This window comes from Pecten maximus, chromosome 8 (genome assembly GCF_902652985.1).
Source record: "Pecten maximus chromosome 8, xPecMax1.1, whole genome shotgun sequence".
Taxonomy (NCBI): domain Eukaryota; kingdom Metazoa; phylum Mollusca; class Bivalvia; order Pectinida; family Pectinidae; genus Pecten; species Pecten maximus.
Window position 1 is genome coordinate 37,414,857 of NC_047022.1, and position 23,820 is coordinate 37,438,676.

At 36.9% G+C, this 23,820-nt stretch overlaps 3 protein-coding genes across 4 annotated transcripts in view; 2 read left to right on the forward strand and 1 right to left on the reverse strand.

Annotated features, from left to right (window-relative positions):
* Window positions 1–23,820, reverse strand: part of LOC117333402 (notchless protein homolog 1-like) — a 123,681-nt gene that overhangs the window by 81,359 nt on the left and 18,502 nt on the right. The gene's annotated exons all lie outside the window — the stretch shown is intronic.
* Window positions 2,768–6,603, forward strand: LOC117333405. Its single transcript, XM_033892693.1, has 2 exons — window positions 2,768–2,904; window positions 5,015–6,603. Exon 2 carries the CDS (start codon window positions 5,043–5,045, stop codon window positions 6,276–6,278), a length of 1,236 nt encoding a protein of 411 aa, XP_033748584.1. The 5' UTR covers window positions 2,768–2,904; window positions 5,015–5,042; the 3' UTR covers window positions 6,279–6,603.
* LOC117333406 lies at window positions 13,548–18,308 on the forward strand. 2 transcript variants are annotated; one of them, XM_033892694.1, is made up of 2 exons: window positions 13,548–13,692; window positions 16,019–18,308. In XM_033892694.1, exons 1-2 carry the CDS (start codon window positions 13,679–13,681, stop codon window positions 17,073–17,075), a joined length of 1,071 nt encoding a protein of 356 aa, XP_033748585.1. In that variant the 5' UTR covers window positions 13,548–13,678; the 3' UTR covers window positions 17,076–18,308. The 2 variants fall into 2 exon arrangements, with proteins under 2 accessions (XP_033748585.1, XP_033748586.1); XM_033892695.1 differs by lacking the exon at window positions 13,548–13,692 and adding an exon at window positions 13,967–14,334.

Sequence of the window (23,820 nt, forward strand, 5' to 3'; positions counted from 1 at the left end):
AGAGTATGTTTCTGACTCCCCAAATTGAGATCTGACTCTTGGGTTTGAAGGGACATGTCTATTTGACATATGTTTTGACCCTTCGGATTTCTCAGAAATAGTTATTTGACTTCTGAAATTGCTAAAAGTCAAGGGTCAACTGGATGCCCTGACACATATGTACATGTAATACCTTAATTGGCAAAAATTAAGAAACATCTGGTTGAAATTAAATCAAAATGTTTAGTTAATACCATACTTGAAAATACAAGTGTGATTTCGTAGTCTACCATGCAGTGACATCAGCTGATACTGATTGCATGTTATTTATACATTGTCAGGGCCTAGCAATTAGTTGTCTTGTGCTCAATATTTTTTCTAAACAATGTGAAAAACTAATTCAAATCTTAAAATCTGTGGCAAATATATGTATTTATGGTTTGTCTGTAACAGCTGTATTGTTTGTCTGTAACAGCTGTATTGTTTGTCTGTAACAGCTGTATTGCTATGATCATATATACAACACATTATTTAAATGACAAGTTCAGACTATCAGAAATAGGGTCAATTATAAACAGAGTTCAAACCATCACTAGCTAGAACATTTCCAAAAAGAAAGCAGCCACTTGAGGTCAACATCTATGACATTTGCACTTTACTGTAATGTGACTCTCGTTTCCTTCCACCTCTATATTTGCTTGGCTAATGGAAATAGAAATACCAGTATAATACTCATAAGAAAGATATGATTTGTTTTATATCAGCTAAGGTCATTGTCAGAAATTCACTTTGTCCTGACCCTTAGACACAAATAACCTTGACCTTTTATCCAGCAGTGACATTCATTCTCAGTCAGTTAATGACTTGTTTAACCTCAACCAATTAATACATGTAATAATTATAATTTTAACCATATTTTCTTTGTAAATATGTCATAATAAAATGATCATCAGTGAAAATTTTACATTTCAAACTTGACATTGACCTTTGAACTTGTAGTCAGTTGACTTTTTGTTTAATTCTGATCTACTTTTTATACACAATCGGTTCCTCCTTCACCCAAGGATACTCAGACGACATTTGGTAAAATCCACTGAGGTTTTCATGACTTGTAACATTTTTTAGGAAAAGTTGACAGATGGACAACACATGACAGACAACAGATGACAGACAACAGATGACAGACAACACATGACAGACAACAGATGACAGACAACACATGACAGACAACAGACAACAGATGGAGGACAGTCCTTCAGACTAGGTGAGCTAAAAATGAATCTCCTTCACCCAATAATACTTCTGACTAAATCTGATCAGTATCTTTATATTTGTAGGGAAGAGCAGTTTTAGACTCAAAATGTTTCTGCTATTTGGACCCATCTTTGTCCCAAAGGGAACCAGACCCTCAAATTAATACCACACCGAGTCTTTAAATCACCCAATTCCAGACCAATTTAGAAAAAAATCTCTTTATCCTCACAAGGATGTTTAGATTAACCTTTATTTCTGTCTATTATGATCCCTCTCCCTCTAGAAAGGCCAGACCATTTGGTTTTAATATCAACTCCAGATCAAATTTGGCCAAATTCTATTCAGCTGTTCAGGACTAGTAGTGATTTAAAGTTAATTTATGATGGATGACAATCATTGCCATATAGCATAAGCTCAGCCTGCTTTGGCCATCTTATCAAACTACCAACATTTATTACGGCATATTATCAATTAATTGCCCACTAATGAGATCCCATCCCAGCCAGCATCAGCTGATTCGGGATAGCAATTCCCAAATTTGGACCCAAGATAAAGAAATGAATGGTCAGTAATCAGATTATCTTACTAATAGTATTTAAAACCGAATTAGTCTAACCACAGGCGTCTGGCTTCTGGTAAGTATTAATAGAAAAAAATATCAGAACCTACTCATACTATATCAACAAGGTGTAACACTCGAAACACCGAAAGTGGGAGTGAGCTTCGATTTACTTTGAATTTAAGTTCAATCCGATTTAAGTATCAAATGCAAGTAAACTTCAGTAATGTACCTTGGTTTAGAATCTTTAAATATAACTGCATTTTATTCTTTTGTCATATGACAATTATTTAAAGATGAGAAGATAGATCCAAAGCAATCGTGATAGCCGACGATGCATCGACTGTGGAACAGAAGTAGTCTGTATATTTTTGAGTGGTATACAGGGGGCAATATCTGATTGGTCGACAACTCTACAAACAATACTAACTGTAATTGTCGACCAATCAAGTCTACTTACATTCCACAGTCAATGCATCGTAGATCTGCAAGTGTTACATCTTGTTGAAATAGTATGAGTAGGATCTAGTATTTTTTCTATTAATACTAACCAGAAGCAGACACGTGTGGTCTAACAGAAATGATGTTTTAAATGGGAGTTTGTCAGAGGACATCTACAATTTATAAATGTCTTTTCCTGAGATTAGATATTTTTAATACACCCTATATCCTCAATGGAAATTCCAACAAGTATAGTTTTGTACTTTAGAGTACCTAACCAAATCACTTCTATAAATAACTTGGAATTTCCTGAACGATACAAACATGTTGCTTTAGAAAAGCTCTTCACTTCTATAAATACCTGGTAACTTGGAATTTCCTGAACGATAAGTACGATGCTTTAGTGTGAGCTCATCACTTCTATAAATAACTTGGAATTTCAGAAAAGTTCATCACTTTTATAAATAACTGGCAACTTGGAATTTCCAGAACAATATCATGACATTTATCAAATCAATTGATAACTAGGAAATCACATGTAAATATTTTCAGTTTCAGTTTCTTGACTACTATAATAAGATGTAATTGTATAGTGTGGTCAGTGTAATGTTTGGGTCTAGTAGCTCCGGACTGTATCCAGGTGCATGAATACCTTGTTTACCGAGATAAAGGTAAGCATTTCATTCTTTTATATGTTACACTACTGAGAAACACCCAGAGTTATGTCTTGAGCCCTGTGTAACTGTAGCGGACTGAACTTAGGCTGAACACTGTTGGCCAGGTACAAATAGCTCAAATGCTTAGAGCATCCAACTAGAGTTCAGAAGTCCCAAGTTCAAGTTCCGGTCTGGTCATTTCATTATTTTTCTTTTGTTACATTTAGTGACCAACTAAATGGCATCTGAGGTGGTAATAGGGTATACTGTGTGTTGTAGGGGTAAAAAACTTTGTTGAAGTAGGGCTCGGCGAAACGCTGGTGGCTAGGTTGCTCAAATGGTTAAAGTATCCATTTAGAGTTCATTTATCCTCTCCTGTTACGTTCCCTAAGGTATTAAGAAAGGATTCTCAACATGAAAAATAATTAAATACAAACTGTAGGAAAGTAATTCAATAGACATAGCTTTAATGGACTCTAACAAAATAATTATAAATAATTACCATAGAAAGTGAAGGGTGAGAGAAAATTTCATAACAATGAATTCAATATCCTCTTACAAATGAAATTTTTTTTAGATTTGGTTTATGCATCCTTCAGCAAAACTTACCTGAAAACAAGAATAATGGCCAAAATCATTCCTCCTGAATCCAAAATCATTCCTCCTTAATCTAAAATCGTTCCTCCTTAATCCAAAATCATTCCTCCTTAATCCAAAATCATTCCTCCTTAATCCAAAATCATTCCTCCTTAATCTAAAATTGTTCCACCTTAATCCAAAATCATTCCTCCTAAATCTAAAATCATAAAGAATGTCTTCCTAATCCAGAATGATATGCATAACATATTCCTCTGCAGAGCACAAACTTTATTCTGAGTAACGTTTTTCCTTCTCACTCCATATACTACAGCTGATATGAAGTTTTAGCAAAGCACTGTGAAAGTACTGAGCCAAATCATATCTCCAGGATAGCTATTCTGACCAAGTGAAACTGAAAGTTTAGTGTTTTCTGAGATTTTTAGAGCAGATTGAAAGGGAGACAACAGGAAGATAACTATACACATTTCATATATAAATCATATTGCCTGAAAGATAGATACATGTTTGAAATATGAATGGATTCCACTTAGGGGTACAAACCTAACTGTTAATCATTCACTGATTTAATTGAACATATTTTGTTAAAACTTGTAATGATTATGAAATATGTATTGCTGGAAATTCATATTTTTATAGCAAATATGTAATGTTAACATTTTGTCAGATATGACAGCTTTTACACCTTAGTTAGGTGTACAAATTTCAGTTACATATGGTAAGATTATCAAAAATCCATTTTTCAGATAATTGCTACATTAACATTCAGATAATTGCTACATTTACATTAACACTCTAAAGACAATTTATACTAATCCCTCTTGCTGGCCCTGAGATAAAAGTACACAAAAGGTCTTACTGTGGGAGGAAATCAGGACTCCCAATGAATATATACATATACATGTACATGTATGTTCCATTTCCTACACAGTATTTTCTATTTCGTTATATCTATATATGTACATTCCATTTCCTACACAGTATTTTGTAGATCTTTATATCTACATGTATGTTCCATTTCCTACACAGTATTTTGTAGATCTTTATATCTACATGTATGTTCCATTTCCTACACAGTATTTTGTAGATCTTTATATGTACATGTATGTTCCATTTCCTAGACAGTATTTTGTAGATCTTTATATCTACATGTATGTTCCATTTCCTACACAGTATTTTGTAGATCTTTATATCTACATGTATGTTCCATTTCCTACACAGTATTTTGTAGATCTTTATATGTACATGTATGTTCCATTTCCTAGACAGTATTTTGTAGATCTTTATATCTACATGTATGTTCCATTTCCTACACAGTATTTTGTAGATCTTTATATGTACATGTATGTTCCATTTCCTACACAGTATTTTGTAGATCTTTATATGTACATGTATATTCCATTTCCTAGACAGTATTTTGTAGATCTTTATATCTACATGTACATTCCATTTCCTACACAGTATTTTGTAGATCTTTATATCTACATGTATGTTCCATTTCCTACACAGTATTTTGTCTTTCTTTCAGATTTCTGTTACAACTGGAAAACAACATAATGGCACACAATGGCTGTTGTCATCTGACAGCTTTGCTGTTCACCACCTTCGTCAATATTTTTGATTTGATCACTGATTGGTCATTTTACATTGGAGAGGTGTCAATCAAAGACGGCTTGGTGTTCGGTCCTTACGAACCTAACATTGTCACCACTATGTTAGTGTTCTGTGTGATAGCCAGTGTGACGTGTGTGTTAGAAGTCGCTCTAGACTACCTCAACTACAACAAGAAGAGTAAGACAGTGGAACTTGTAGTGGATATTCTTGCTGTTACAACACTACTGATTGAGGACTTACCTCTCATTGGTATCAACCTTCATATAGCCCTGTGTAGAGAAGAGGCGACCAATGTCATACAGATAGCTAAGGCTTCAACAGCTATATTTGAAGCTTTAGTGAAGCTATGCATTATGGGTATTCATTTTTTGAGAAACAAATGTAAAAAAACAAATAAAATTAAAAAAGCAAAAAAGTTGAGAAAAGCATTAAAGATTTGCATAGTATTTCTGCTTGCCATCAATCTGATCCTATCGATCATAGTCTTCTCTATCACCATAAACTTCCAGAAGTCTCACATTGAGTTTGACAGTCCGGGTCTAGACACGGAGGTGTCCAATCGTTACCTCCAAGGTGTTGGTGTCTTTATGAGGCTCCCTAACATACCAAACATGGCAGAAAACCAGTGGATGATGTTGACAGATCTTAAAAATATTACTCTTCTATCGTCACCAACGTACGGCATGTTTCTCAGTGTCCTGATTACTACAGCACCATCCCAGTATATTCGGGTGAGGAAACATTTCCCTGGGCCACCAGAGTCTATATCATGTTACAAGAGACAGTCAACATCCATGATTCTTTGTCCTCCAAATAGCTGTTCCAACCTTACATCCAGTGCTAACACTACGACTGTGTCCTTACGTTTTACTTACATTCGACCAAGCAACTTCCAGCCAATGGGAGATATTCACTACAACACTGAGCTTCGTCAGGAATTCCATCAAATTTTGACTAATGAAACCGTTTTATTGAAATATTTCAAGGTCAGGCCTGAAGTGAAGGGTGACCTTGCCCTGACGACTACAGACAAAGGAGGCCAGTATCGGTTCTACAATGAAGATAGCGACCTGTTGTCAACACATGAAGTGTGGACGACTGGCACTTTAAATTGTGGAAACACTGGTCGAGAATCCCCCAAACTAGACACAGACCTTTTTGTGAGATGTGTGTTTTGATACTGTAGTTGTTATTGGTTTGTATTGAAACAATTCAGGTACATTATGGTGATTTTTAGGTCATTAACAGGATTCTGCAATCATTATACAGAACATTATACAGAATAACACAAAATATTGTAACTATTCAGATAAAGCCACCTTATAGATGGGGGACAGCTAGGACAGGAGTTCTGACAGACAATGTTCTACTGTTAATCTGTATAGATGGGGGACAGCTAGGACAGGATTTCTGACAGACGATGTTCTACTGTTAATCTGTATAGATGGGGGACAGCTAGGACAGGATTTCTGACAGACAATGTTCTACTGTTAATCTGTATAGATAGGGGACAGCTAGGACAGGATTTCTGACAGACAATGTTCTACTGTTAATCTGTATAGATGGGGGACAGCTAGGACAGGAGTTCTGACAGACAATGTTCTACTGTTAATCTGTATAGATGGGGGACAGCTAGGACAGGATTTCTGACAGACAATGTTCTACTGTTAATCTGTATAGATGGAGGACATCTAGGACAGGATTTCTGACAGACAATGTTCTACTGTTAATCTGTATAGATGGGGGACAGCTAGGACAGGATTTCTGACAGACAATGTTCTACTGTTAATCTGTATAGATGGAGGACATCTAGGACAGGATTTCTGACAGACGATGTTCTACTGTTAATCTGTATAGATGGGGGACATCTAGGACAGGATTTCTGACAGACGATGTTCTACTGTTAATCTGTATAGATGGGGGACAGCTAGGACAGGAGTTCTGACTGACAATGTTCTACTGTTAATCTGTATAGATGGGGGACAGCTAGGACAGGATTTCTGACAGACAATGTTCTACTGTTAATCTGTATAGATGGGGGACAGCTAGGACAGGATTTCTGACTGACAATGTTCTACTGTTAATCTGTATAGATGGGGGACAGCTAGGACAGGAGTTCTGACAGACGATGTTCTACTGTTAATCTGTATAGATGGGGGACAGCTAGGACAGGATTTCTGACAGACGATGTTCTACTGTTAATCTGTATAGATGGGGGACAGCTAGGACAGGATTTCTGACAGACGATGTTCTACTGTTAATCTGTATAGATGGGGGACAGCTAGGACAGGATTTCTGACAGACGATGTTCTACTGTTAATCTGTATAGATGGGGGACAGCTAGGACAGGAGTTCTGACAGACGATGTTCTACTGTTAATCTGTATAGATGGGGGACAGCTAGGACAGGATTTCTGACAGACAATGTTCTACTGTTAATCTGTATAGATGGGGGACAGCTAGGACAGGATTTCTGACAGACAATGTTCTACTGTTAATCTGTATAGATGGGGGACAGCTAGGACAGGAGTTCTGACAGACAATGTTCTACTGTTAATCTGTATAGATGGAGACATCTAGGACAGGATTTCTGACAGACAATGTTCTACTGTTAATCTGTATAGAGGGGGGACAGCTAGGACAGGAGTTCTGACAGACGATGTTCTACTGTTAATCTGTATAGATGGGGGACAGCTAGGACAGGATTTCTGACAGACAATGTTCTACTGTTAATCTGTATAGATGGAGGACATCTAGGACAGGAGTTCTGACAGACAATGTTCTACTGTTAATCTGTATAGATAGGGGACAGCTAGGACAGGATTTCTGACAGACGATGTTCTACTGTTAATCTGTATAGATGGAGGACAGCTAGCTAGGACAGGAGTTCTGACAGACAATGTTCTACTGTTAATCTGTATAGATGGGGGACAGCTAGGACAGGAGTTCTGACAGACAATGTTCTACTGTTAATCTGTATAGATGGGGGACAGCTAGGACAGGATTTCTGACAGACAATGTTCTACTGTTAATCTGTATAGATGGAGGACATCTAGGACAGGATTTCTGACAGACAATGTTCTACTGTTAATCTGTATAGATGGGGGACAGCTAGGACAGGATTTCTGACAGACAATGTTCTACTGTTAATCTGTATAGATGGAGGACATCTAGGACAGGATTTCTGACAGACGATGTTCTACTGTTAATCTGTATAGATGGGGGACATCTAGGACAGGATTTCTGACAGACGATGTTCTACTGTTAATCTGTATAGATGGGGGACAGCTAGGACAGGAGTTCTGACTGACAATGTTCTACTGTTAATCTGTATAGATGGGGGACAGCTAGGACAGGATTTCTGACAGACAATGTTCTACTGTTAATCTGTATAGATGGGGGACAGCTAGGACAGGATTTCTGACTGACAATGTTCTACTGTTAATCTGTATAGATGGGGGACAGCTAGGACAGGAGTTCTGACAGACGATGTTCTACTGTTAATCTGTATAGATGGGGGACAGCTAGGACAGGATTTCTGACAGACGATGTTCTACTGTTAATCTGTATAGATGAGGGACAGCTAGGACAGGATTTCTGACAGACGATGTTCTACTGTTAATCTGTATAGATGGGGGACAGCTAGGACAGGATTTCTGACAGACGATGTTCTACTGTTAATCTGTATAGATGGGGGACAGCTAGGACAGGAGTTCTGACAGACGATGTTCTACTGTTAATCTGTATAGATGGGGGACAGCTAGGACAGGATTTCTGACAGACAATGTTCTACTGTTAATCTGTATAGATGGGGGACAGCTAGGACAGGATTTCTGACAGACAATGTTCTACTGTTAATCTGTATAGATGGGGGACAGCTAGGACAGGAGTTCTGACAGACAATGTTCTACTGTTAATCTGTATAGATGGAGGACATCTAGGACAGGATTTCTGACAGACAATGTTCTACTGTTAATCTGTATAGAGGGGGGACAGCTAGGACAGGAGTTCTGACAGACGATGTTCTACTGTTAATCTGTATAGATGGGGGACAGCTAGGACAGGATTTCTGACAGACAATGTTCTACTGTTAATCTGTATAGATGGAGGACATCTAGGACAGGAGTTCTGACAGACAATGTTCTACTGTTAATCTGTATAGATAGGGGACAGCTAGGACAGGATTTCTGACAGACGATGTTCTACTGTTAATCTGTATAGATGGAGGACAGCTAGCTAGGACAGGAGTTCTGACAGACAATGTTCTACTGTTAATCTGTATAGATGGGGGACAGCTAGGACAGGAGTTCTGACAGACAATGTTCTACTGTTAATCTGTATAGATGGGGGACAGCTAGGACAGGATTTCTGACAGACAATGTTCTACTGTTAAACCGTGATACTATATCATTAGCAATCAAATTCCATTGGTTTTTTTTTTTGCTATATTGTTATTAAGTGCTTTTATGTTTTAATATTTATATAATTATGTTACTTCTCTGAAATTACAAATTTCTAATGCAATATTTTTATCTGCAATATGCCAATAATTCTTTTTTTCATTTTTAATATCTTCTATATTCTTAATGAACAAGTTATGTTTGAATTATTTGAAATAAATGATAATGAAAATTTGAATTGCTATTTTATTTCATGTTACTATACTAACTACAAATGTATAACAATCTGATGGGTGCCATTATCTTCTGACATTTATCTGTTACTTGAACTACATCATTAAGATGTTTTCCCCATCAATCGAATTACACTGTGGGACTCATTGTCTGCACATATTTTCATTCTAGTGCAAAAAATGTTCATTGAGTGGCTACCATATCGAAGCAACACAGCATCACATCTCGATTCATAACTTTCACCGATAAACAATTCTGAAACTCTCAGCTGACCAAGACATTATAGGACCTACTGTAAACATACATATTTTCGTGGTAATCTTATTTTAGCATTTTTTGCACTGGAAATATTGTGCTAAACTATAATTGTGCTTACTTCGGTTTATGGACATCTGTTGGTCCACTAGTTCATCATTCCTCTTATCAGTTTTAGTTTGATTTTACACTAAATGTTGAATGCATCAAATCAAGTATGTTTACAGAAGTCCTTCATGGTGTGTGAGATTTGATCAAATTTGACATTTGCACTTTACTGTAATGTGACTCTCGTTTCCTTCCACCTCTATATTTGCTTGGCTAATGGAAATAGAAATACCAGTATAATACTCATAAGAAAGGTATGATTTGTTTTATATCAGCTAAGGTCATTGTCAGAAATTCACTTTGTCCTGACCCTTAGACACAAATAACCTTGACCTTTTATCCAGCAGTGACATTCATTCTCAGTCAGTTAATGACTTGTTTAACCTCAACCAATTAATACATGTAATGTAATAATTATAATTTTAACCATATTTTCTTTGTAAATATGTCATGATAATAAAATGATCATCAGTGAAAATTTTACATTTCAAACTTGACATTGACCTTTGAACTTGTAGTCAGTTGACTTTTTGTTTAATTCTGATCTACTTTTTATACACAATCGGTTCCCTCTTCACCCAAGGATACTCAGACGACATTTGGTAAAATCCACTGAGGTTTTCATGACTTGTAACATTTTTTAGGAAAAGTTGACAGATGGACAACACATGACAGACAACAGATGACAGACAACAGATGACAGACAACAGACGACAGATGACAGACAACAGATGACAGACAACAGACAACAGATGACAGACAACAGACAACAGATGACAGACAACAGATGACAGACAACAGACAACAGACGATAGATGGATGACAGTCCTTCAGACTAGGTGAGCTAAAAGTGAATCTCCTTCACCCAATAATACTTCTGACTAAATCTGATCAGTATCTTTATATTTGTAGGGAAGAGCAGTTTTAGACTCAAAATGTTTCTGCTATTTGGACCCATCTTTGTCCCAAAGGGAACCAGACCCTCAAATTAATACCACACCGAGTCTTTAAATCACCCAATTCCAGACCAATTTAGAAAAAAATCTCTTTATCCTCACAAGGATGTTTAGATCAACCTTTATTTCTGTCTATTATGATCCCTCTCCCACTAGAAAGGCCAGACCATTTGGTTTTAATATCAACTCCAGATCAAATTTGGCCAAATTCTATTCAGCTGTTCAGGACTAGTAGTGATTTAAAGTTAATTTATGATGGATGACAATCATTGCCATATAGCATAAGCTCAGCCTGCTTTGGCCATCTTATCAAACTACCAACATTTATTACGGCATATTATCAATTAATTGCCCACTAATGAGATCCCATCCCAGCCAGCATCAGCTGATTCGGGATAGCAATTCCCAAATTTGGACCCAAGATAAAGAAATGAATGGTCAGTAATCAGATTATCTTACTAATAGTATTTAAAACCGAATTAGTCTAACCACAGGCGTCTGGCTTCTGGTAAGTATTAATAGAAAAAAAATATCAGAACCTACTCATACTATATCAACAAGGTGTAACACTCGAAACACCGAAAGTGGGAGTGAGCTTCGATTTACTTTGAATTTAAGTTCAATCCGATTTAAGTATCAAATGCAAGTAAACTTCAGTAATGTACCTTGGTTTAGAATCCTTAAATATAACTGCATTTTATTCTTTTGTCATATGACAATTATTTAAAGATGAGAAGATAGATCCAAAGCAATCATGATAGCCGACGATGCATCGACTGTGGAACAGAAGTAGTCTGTATATTTTTGAGTGGTATACAGGGGGCAATATCTGATTGGTCGACAACTCTACAAACAATACTAACTGTAATTGTCGACCAATCAAGTCTACTTACATTCCACAGTCAATGCATCGTAGATCTGCAAGTGTTACATCTTGTTGAAATAGTATGAGTAGGATCTAGTACTTTTTCTATTAATACTAACCAGAAGCAGACACGTGTGGTCTAACAGAAATGATGTTTTAAATGGGAGTTTGTCACAGGACATCTACAATTTATAAATGTCTTTTCCCGAGATTAGATATTTTTAATACACCCTATATCCTCAATGGAAATTCCAACAAGTATAGTTTTGTACTTTAGAGTACCGTAAATATTCGCGTATAGTGCGCACTTTTTTTTCAAAAATTGACAAGTGAAAAAGACCACTGCGCACTATACGCAAGTACAAGCCTTTTCCCCAGTCAGAATGAATGTGATTTGACGGAGATTTGCGATCGTTTCCTTCCAAAGCAGGATTGATTTAATACTTATATATATATATAACATATATAAAGCATTAAGAAAGTAATAGTTAACAAATAATCAAAGAAATGAATAGTTATCTTGATGTTTAATTCCTTGAAATTGTGTATTTATCAGCAATTATGTGGATATCTAAGGGCGAATTTGTTCTCCTAAAACCAGTTTTAGTTTCGAACCGGTTCTGTAAACTTTCCATTTGTTGAGTAAACCAGTTTCAAACCACATTTAAACTGAAACCGGTTCATTCATTTGTTTCTGATAAACCTAAACTAGTTTATTAAACCATTCAAACCACCACCGGTTGTGGTTTGGAAGGTTTCGTTTCTGAAAACAAGATGGCGAATGTTGTCAACACACATGCAGAATGTGCTCTTGAAGTGCGTTACGTGCTCCAAACTTGCCAGCTATGGCTTGTAGTGCCATTTGACTGGACAAATAAAATATAAATTATAAATATTAATAATTGTTTTCCCATTAGTATGACAGTTTTCCCTTGTGTTTGAAAGAAAGTCTGCTAGAACTGCATGCGTTTCCCTGTCATTGCATTGTGGAAGTATGTCTTCAACATAATTTGGGATTCGGGGGATTTTTGTGCGTTCAGGAGGTATTAACGTTTCAAATACTGCTCTGAAGCTTTTTCTCCCAAAGACACCATATTGAAAACTAGAATTTCGCATTTGTTTCTCAAGAGCAAACCAGTTTTAGTTTACAAACCGTTTTGAAAACCAGGTTTAAACCATAAACCCAAACCTGAACCAGTTTATTTGCAACAAATTTGCCCTAAGTCGATCGTGAGCCACACGCTCCGTACACATACGATCTCACTTGAGCATGTTCTCGTATTCAGGTCCAAAACGATGTATAACATCTCAATTAACATCAAACAAAACTTGAAATGAAGTCGCAGTACTTCGTTATTTCATACTTCTAAATTAATAACAGAGTACTGCCAGAAACTGATAACGTTCAACTTGTTTATTTACGGAAGCTGTAACAGCACGCATGTGCAATTAGGCCAGGGTAACACTAATGCCTTGATCTCGTGCGGCAGTCACTGGCCATATAAAATACGATCTGACTGTGAAAACTACCGGGGTACTCTTATTTATCGTCTGCACTGTAGATTTATCCATTACACATGTTAATTCATTGATATAAAAGTTGTGACCACCACGACGACAGCAGACTTGTTTCCGTACTGTATACAAAATGGCGGCCTGTGTTACATTACGTAGCAGTCAGCTTACTAGTCAATCGTATTATAATTGAGCTTAATTAGCTTTGTATGTTCGTGGACAGATACCACAAGAGATCATACCTGCATGAAAATCACAAGGTAATTGAGGGTAGGATTAATTATTTTGTTTGTACAACAGCGGAGATGGGACCGCTACAATTTGCAAGCTGACTAGGCCTGTCGCGGTATAATGTAAACAACCTGTCAATCCAATGTGTCAAATCTGATCGGTGATTCCAATTAAATGTGGTAAATAAGCTTTCATACGTTACAAATTCCTATCATCATATGCTTTAGAATTCATCTACCGCTCAGTTGAATATTGAAAAAAAAAATTGTTCATTTTTTTTTTGTTTTGAAAACGAACCTCAAAAACAAACCTGCGTACTATAACCCGAATATTTACGGTAACCAAATCACTTCTATAAATAACTTGGAATTTCCTGAACGATACAAACATGTTGCTTTAGAAAAGCTCTTCACTTCTATAAATACCTGGTAACTTGGAATTTCCTGAACGATAAGTACGATACTTTAGTGTGAGCTCATCACTTCTATAAATAACTTGGAATTTCAGAAAAGTTCATCACTTTTATAAATAACTGGCAACTTGGAATTTCCAGAACAATATCATGACATTTATCAAATCAATTAATTGTATAGTGTGGTCAGTGTAATGTTTGGGTCTAGTAGCTCCGGACTGTATCCAGGTGCATGAATACCTTGTTTACCGAGATAAAGGTAAGCATTTCATTCTTTTATATGTTACACTACTGAGAAACACCCAGAGTTATGTCCCTTGAGCCCTGTGTAACTGTAGCGGACTGAACTTAGGCTGAACACTGTTGGCCAGGTACAAATAACTCAAATGCTTAGAGCATCCAACTAGAGTTCAGAAGTCCCAAGTTCAAGTTCCGGTCTGGTCATTTCATTATTTTTCTTTTGTTACATTTAGTGACCAACTTAAATGGCATCTGAGGTGGTAATAGGGTATACTGTGTGTTGTAGGGGTAAAAAACTTTGTTGAAGTAGGGCTCGGCGAAACGCTGGTGGCTAGGTTGCTCAAATGGTTAAAGTATCCATTTAGAGTTCATTTATCCTCTCCTGTTACGTTCCCTAAGGTATTAGAAAGGATTCTCAACATGAAAAATAATTAAATACAAACTGTAGGAAAGTAATTCAATAGACATAGCTTTAATGGACTCTAACAAAATAATTATAAATAATTACCATAGAAAGTGAAGGGTGAGAGAAAATTTCATAACAATGAATTCAATATCCTCTTGCAAATGAAATTTTTTTTAGATTTGGTTTATGCATCCTTCAGCAAATCTTACCTGAAAACAAGAAGAATGACCAAAATCATTCCTCCTGAATCCAAAATCATTCCTCCTTAATCTAAAATCGTTCCTCCTTAATCCAAAATCATTCCTCCTTAATCTAAAATTGTTCCACCTTAATCCAAAATCATTCCTCCTAAATCTAAAATCATAAAGAATGTCTTCCTAATCCAGAATGATATGCATAAAATATTCTTCTGCAGAGCACAAACTTTATTCTGAGTAACGTTTTTCCTTCTCACTCCATATACTACAGCTGATATGAAGTTTTAGCAAAGCACTGCGAAAGTACTGAGCCAAATCATATCTCCGGGATAGCTATTCTGACCAAGTGAAACTGAAAGTTTAGTGTTTTCTGAGATTTTTAGAGCAGATTGAAAGGGAGACAACAGGAAGATAACTATACACATTTCATATATAAATCATATTGCCTGAAAGATAGATACATGTTTGAAATATGAATGGATTCCACTTAGGGGTACAAACCTAATTGTTAATCATTCACTGATTTAATTGAACATATTTTGTTAAAACTTGTAATGATTATGAAATATGTATTGCTGGAAATTCATATTTTTATAGTAAATATGTAATGTTAACATTTTGTCAGATATGACAGCTTTTACACCTTAGTTAGGTGTACAAATTTCAGTTACATATGGTAAGATTATCAAAAATCCATTTTTCAGATAATTGCTACATTTACATTAAGATAATTGCTACATTTACATTAACACTCTAAAGACAATTTATACTAATCCCTCTTGCTGGCCCTGAGATAAAAGTACACAAAAGGTCTAACTGTAGGAGGAAATCAGGACTCCCAATGAATATATACGTACATATACATGTATGTTCCATTTCCTACACAGTATTTTGTATTTCGTTATATCTATATATGTACATTCCATTTCCTACACAGTATTTTGCAGATCTTTATATCTACATGTATATTCCATTTCCTACACAGTATTTTGTAGATCTTTATATCTACATGTATGATCCATTTCCTACACAGTATTTTGCAGATCTTTATATCTACATGTATGTTCCATTTCCTACACAGTATTTTGTCTTTCTTTCAGATTTCTGTTACAACTGGAAAACAACATAATGGCACACAATGGCTGTTGTCATCTGACAGCTTTGCTGTTCACCACCTTCGTCAATATTTTTGATTTGATCACTGATTGGTCATTTTACATTGGAGAGGTGTCAATCAAAGACGGCTTGGTGTTCGGTCCTTACGAACCTTACATTGTCACATTGTTAGTGTTCTGTGTGATAGCCAGTGTGACGTGTGTGTTAGAAGTCGCTCTAGACTACCTCAACTACAACAAGAAGAGTAAGACAGTGGAACTTGTAGTGGATATTCTTGCTGTTACAACACTACTGATTGAGGACTTACCTCTCATTGGTATCAACCTTCATATAGCCCTGTGTAGAGAAGAGGCGACCAATGTCATACAGATAGCTAAGGCTTCAACAGCTATATTTGAAGCTTCAGTGAAGCTATGCATTATGGGTATTCATTTTTTCAGAAACAAATGTAAAAAAACAAATAAAATTAAAAAAGCAAAAAAGTTGAGAAAAGCATTAAAGATTTGCATAGTATTTCTGCTTGCCATCAATCTGATCCTATCGATCATAGTCTTCTCTATCACCATAAACTTCCAGAAGTCTCACATTGAGTTTGACAGTCCGGGTCTCGACAGGGAGGTGTCCAATCGTTACCTCCAAGGTGTTGGTGTCTTTATGAGGCTCCCTAACATACCAAACATGGCAGAAAACCAGTGGATGATGTTGACGGATCTTAAAAATATTACTCTTCTATCGTCACCAACGTACGGCATGTTCCTCAGTGTCCTGATTACTACAGCACCATTCCAGTATATTCGGGTGAGGAAACATTTCCCTGGGCCACCAGAGTCTATATCATGTTACAAGAGACAGTCAACATCCATGATTCTTTTACCTCCAAATAGCTGTTCCAACCTTACATCCAGTGCTAACACTACGACTGTGTCCTTACGTTTTACTTACGTTCGACCAAGCAACTTCCAGCCAATGGGAGATATTCACTACAACACTGAGCTTCGTCAGGAATTCCATCAAATTTTGACTAATGAAACCGTTTATTGAAATATTTCAAGGTCAGGCCTGAAGTGAAGGGTGACCTTGCCCTAATGACTACAGACAAAGGAGGCCAGTATCGGTTCTACAATGAAGATAGCGACCTGTTGTCAACACATGAAGTGTGGAAGACTGGCACTTCAAATTGTGGAAACACTGGTCGAGAATCCCCAAAACTAGACACAGACCTTTTTGTGAGATGTGTGTTTTGATACTGTAGTTGTTATTGGTTTGTATTGAAACAATTCAGGTACATTATGGTGATTTTTAGGTCATTAACAGGATTCTGCTATCATTATACAGAACATTATACAGAATAACACAAAATATTGTAACTATTCAGATAAAGCCACCTTATAGATGGGGGACAGCTAGGACAGGATTTCTGACAGACGATGTTCTACTGTTAATCTGTATAGATGGGGGACAGCTAGGACAGGATTTCTGACAGACAATGTTCTACTGTTAATCTGTATAGATGGAGGACATCTAGGACAGGATTTCTGACAGACAATGTTCTACTGTTAATCTGTATAGATGGGGGACAGCTAGGACAGGATTTCTGACAGACAATGTTCTACTGTTAATCTGTATAGATGGGGGACAGCTAGGACAGGATTTCTGACAGACAATGTTCTACTGTTAATCTGTATAGATGGGGGACAGCTAGGACAGGAGTTCTGACAGACAATGTTCTACTGTTAATCTGTATAGATGGGGGACAGCTAGGACAGGATTTCTGACAGACAATGTTCTACTGTTAATCTGTATAGATGGGGGACAGCTAGGACAGGATTTCTGACAGACAATGTTCTACTGTTAATCTGTATAGATGGGGGACAGCTAGGACAGGATTTCTGACAGACGATGTTCTACTGTTAATCTGTATAGATGGGGGACAGCTAGGACAGGATTTCTGACAGACAATGTTCTACTGTTAATCTGTATAGATGGGGGACAGCTAGGACAGGAGTTCTGACAGACGATGTTCTACTGTTAAACCGTGATACTATATCATTAGCAATGAAATTCCATTGTTTTTTTTTTGCTATATTGTTATTAAGTGCTTTTATGTTTTAATATTTATATAATTATGTTACTGTTCTGAAATCACAAATTTCTAATGCAATATTTTTATCTGCAATGTTCAATAATTCTTTTTTTCATTTTTAATATCTTCTATATTCTTAATGAACAAGTTATGTTTGAATTATTTGAAATAAATGATAATGAAAATTTGAATTGCTATTTTATTTCATGTTACTATACTAACTACAAATGTATAACAATCTGATGGGTGCCATTATCTTCTGACATTTATCTGTTACTTGAACTACACCATTAAGATGTTTTCCCCATCAATCGAATTACACTGTGGGACTCATTGTCTGCACATATTTTCATTCTAGTGCCAAAAATGTTCATCGAGTGGCTACCATATCGAAGCAACACAGCATCACATCTCGATTAATAACTTTCACTGATAAACAATTCTGAAACTCTCAGCTGACCAAGACATTATAGGACCTACTGTAAACATACATATTTTCGTGGTAATCTTATTTTAGCATTTTTTGCACTGGAAATATTGTGCTAAACTATAATTGTGCTTACTGTCGGTTTATGGACATTTGTTGGTCCACTAGTTCATCATTCCTCTTATCAGTTTTAGTTTGATTTTACACTAAATGTTGAGTGCGTCAAATCAAGTATGTTTACAGAAGTCCTTCATGGTGTGCGAGATTTGATCAAATTACTACAAAATGAAGCCACTAGAATGTTGTCCAGGGATATTTGAAAACAGTAATGATGACTTTGAACCTAGAATTCACAAACTTAAAGGTATCATGGTCCTATAACTCTGCCAAGGTTGATAAAAAACATACAGATGTGACAAACTGACAACTATGTATGTTTGATTTCTACCATAGCTTTCTTTGTGAGGCAACCAAGGTTACATTAATGTATATCTCTCCTTTAGTGAGGCCAGTCAATGTTACATATATGTATATCTGTCCTTTAGTGAGGTTAGTCAATGTTACATTAATGTATATCTGTCCTTTAGTGAGGCCAGTCAATGTTACATTAATGTATATCTGACTTTAATGAGGCCAGTCAATGTTACATTAATGTATATCTGACTTTAGTGAGGCCAGTCAATGTTACATTAATGTATATCTGTCCTTTAGTGAGGCCAGTCAATGTTACATTAATGTATATCTGACTTTAGTGAGGCCAGTCAATGTTACATTAATGTATATCTGTCCTTTAGTGAGGCCAGTCAATGTTACATTAATGTATATCTGACTTTAGTGAGGCTAGTTAATGTTACATTAATGTATATCTGGCTTTAGTGAGGCCAGTCAATGTTACATTAATGTATATCTGACTTTAGTGAGGCCAGTCAATGTTACATTAATGTATATCTGTCCTTTAGTGAGGCCAGTCAATGTTACATTAATGTATATCTGTCCTTTAGTGAGGCTAGTTAATGTTACATTAATGTATATCTGACTTTAGTGAGGCCAGTCAATGTTACATTAATGTATATCTGTCCTTTAGTGAGGCCAGTCAATGTAACATTAATGTATATCTGACTTTAGTGAGGCCAGTCAATGTTACATTAATGTATATCTGACTTTAGTGAGGCCAGTCAATGTTACATTAATGTATATCTCTCCTTTAGTGAGGCTAGTCAATGTTACATTAATGTATATCTGACTTTAGTGAGGCCAGTCAATGTTACATTAATGTATATCTAACTTTAGTGAGGCCAGTCAATGTAACATTAATGTATATCTGACTTTAGAGAGGCCAGTCAATGTAACATTAATGTATATCTGACTTTAGTGAGGCCAGTCAATGTTACATTAATGTATATCTGACTTTAGTGAGGCTAGTCAATGTTACATTAATGTATATCTAACTTTAGTGAGGCCAGTCAATGTTACATTAATGTATATCTGACTTTAGTGAGGCCAGTCAATGTTACATTAATGTATATCTCTCCTTTAGTGAGGCCAGTCAATGTTACATTAATGTATATCTGACTTTAGTGAGGCCAGTCAATGTTACATTAATGTATATCTCTCCTTTAGTGAGGCCAGTCAATGTTACATTAATGTATATCTGACTTTAGTGAGGCCAGTCAATGTTACATTAATGTATATCTGACTTTAGTGAGGCTAGTCAATGTTACATTAATGTATATCTGACTTTAGTGAGGCTAGTCAATGTTACATTAATGTATAACTTGTACCCATCATATCTGTCCTTTAGTAAGGCTAGCCAATGAGAACAGTCAATATTGAGTGTCTATATTGGGCGTTTGATCAACATACAGCCACACAATCTTTTAACAACACCAATCATGACTTGCCATATTTATCACCAAAACAAATAGAGGCGACAAACTGACAAACATGTCCAACACAGAAACATACGTTAGAAGTGTTAATGTGAATATTGTCGAGGAGATCCGACAAACCAGAACGGAAACTTATTCCTGCAGTTTAAATACGAACATTACAAAGGACACCTAATAATCAGAAAGGACATTTATTGCTAATCAGTAAAACTTGGCGATACAGGAATGGCAATATCAGGGCTTAGGGCACCTGTTGATAAAGAAAGATTGCTGAGTGTTATCTTGGTAGATGGTTAAGGCAATGTTACACAGCACAGAAATGTAACATTTCTTGATCAACTCTATATAAATATACACTGAAGAAAAACCTGAGCGAATACCTGGTCAATGGTAGAGACTATCATGGCCAATGTTTACTGACTATCATGGCCAATGGTACTGACTATCATGACCAATGGTACTGACTATCATGGCCAATGGTACTGACTATCATGACCAATGGTACTGACTATCATGGCCAATGGTACTGACTATCATGGCCAATGTCTACTGACTATCATGGCCAATGTTTACTGACTATCATGGTCAATGGTACTGACTATCATGGCCAATGGTACTGACTATCATGGCCAATGGTACTGACTATCATGACCAATGGTACTGACTATCATGGTCAATGGTACTGACTATCATGGCCAATGGTACAGACTATCATGGTCAATGTTTACTGACTATCATGGCCAATGTTTACTGACTATCATGGCCAATGTTTACTGACTATCATGGTCAATGGTACTGCCTATCATGGCCAATGGTACTGACTATCATGGCCAATGTTTACTGACTATCATAGTCAATGGTACTGACTATCATGGCCAATGGTACAGACTATCATGACCAATGGTACAGACTATCAAGGTCAATGGTACTGACTATCATGGTCAATGGTACTGACTATCATGGTCAATGGTACTGACTATCATGGCCAATGTTTACTGACTATCATGGCAAATGGTACAGACTATCATGGCCAATGGTACAGACTATCATGGCCAATGGTACTGACTATCATGGCCAATGGTACTGACTATCATGGCCAATGGTACTGACTATCATGGCCAATGGTACAGACTATCATGGCCAATGGTACTGACTATCATGGTCAATGGTACTGACTATCATGGCCAATGTTTACTGACTATCATAGTCAATGGTACTGACTATCATGGCCAATGGTACAGACTATCATGACCAATGGTACAGACTATCATGACCAATGGTACTGACTATCATCACTAATGTTTACTGACTATCATGGTCAATGGTACTGACTATCATGGCCAATGTTTACTGACTATCATGGCCAATGGTACTGACTATCATGGCCAATGGTACTGACTATCATGGTCAATGGTAGAGACTATCATGGCCAATGGTACTGACTATCATGGTCAATGGTACTGACTATCATAGCCAATGGTACTGACTATCAAGGCCAATGGTACTGACTATCATGGCCAATGGTACTGACTATCATGGCCAATGGTACTGACTATCATGGTCAATGGTACTGACTATCATGGCCAATGTTTACTGACTATCATGGCCAATGGTACTGACTATCATGGCCAATGGTACTGACTATCATGGCCAATGGTACTGACTATCATGGCCAATGGTACTGACTATCACGGCAAATGGTACTGACTATCATGGCGAATGGTACTGACTATCATGGCCAATGGTACAGACTATCATGGCGAATTGTACTGACTATCATGGCCAATGGTACAGACTATCATGACCAATGGTACTGACTATCATGGTCAATGGTACTGACTATCATGGCCAATGGTACTGGCTATCACGGCCAATCGTTACAGACTATCATGGCCAATGTTTACTGACTATCAAGGCCAATGGTACAGACTATCATGGCCAAGTGTACTGACTATCATGGCCAATGGTACAGACTATCATGGCCAATGGTACTGACTATCATGGCCAATGGTACTGATTATCATGGCCAATGGTACAGACTATCATGGCCAATGGTACTGACTATCATGGCCAATGGTACAGACTATCATGGCCAATGGTACTGACTATCATGGCCAATGGTACTGACTATCATGGCCAATAGTACTGACTATCATGGCCAATGGTACTGACTATCATGGTCAATGGTACAGACTATCATTGCCAATGGTACTGACTATCATGACCAATGGTACAGACTATCATGGCCAATGGTACAGACTATCATGGCCAATGGTACTGACTATCAAGGCCAATGGTACAGACTATCAAGGCCAATGGTACTGACTATCATGGCCAATGGTACTGACTATCATGGCCAATGTTTACTGACTATCAAGGCCAATGGTACTGACTATCATGGCCAAGTGTACTGACTATCATGGTCAATGGTACTGACTATCATGGCCAATGGTACTGACTATCACGGCCAATGGTACTGACTATCATGGTCAATGGTACTGACTATCATGGCCAATGTTTACCGACTAACATGGCCAATGGTACTGACTATCATGGCCAATGGTACTGATTATCATGGCCAATGGTACAGACTATCATGGCCAATGGTACTGACTATCATGGCCAATGGTACTGACTATCATGGCCAATGGTACAGACTATCATGGCCAATGGTACTGACTATCATGGCCAATGGTACTGACTATCATGGCCAATAGTACTGACTATCATGGCCAATGGTACTGACTATCATGGCCAATGGTACTGACTATCATGGCCAATGGTACAGACTATCATGGCCAATGGTACTGACTATCAAGGCCAATGGTACAGACTATCAAGGCCAATGGTACTGACTATCATGGCCAATGGTACTGACTATCATGGCCAATGTTTACTGACTATCAAGGCCAATGGTACTGACTATCATGGCCAATGGTACAGACTATCATGACCAATGGTACTGACTATCATGGCCAATGTTTACTGACTATCATGGCCAATGGTACTGACTATCATGGCCAATGTTTACTGACTATCATGGCCAATGTTTACTGACTATCATAGCCAATGGTACTAACTAGCATGGTGCTGGCACTATTTTTCAATAAGATGATGCACAAGCAGTCTTTGTCATGCCAAAAAAAAACCAGTTAAACAATGTTAAGCTGTTAAATTGACTATCTAAATCATCTGGCATACCAGGTATCAGTCACAGACCACATTTTAGCTATTTCTCGTGATACATCAGAAAACTTCAATAAACAGGCATGTAACATGTAGGAGTAGGTTTAAGTGTTGACAGAGAAATGAAATGTCATCTATCAATGTTTGATGAGTTCAATGCGATAATGCTGCAACATTATTTTCTGTCCAAAGAAATGATTA

Excerpts from the sequence above, each read along its gene's own strand:
- LOC117333405 (XM_033892693.1), top strand. The coding sequence starts at position 5,043 with ATGGCACACAATGGCTGTTGTCATCTGACAGCTTTGCTGTTCACCACC.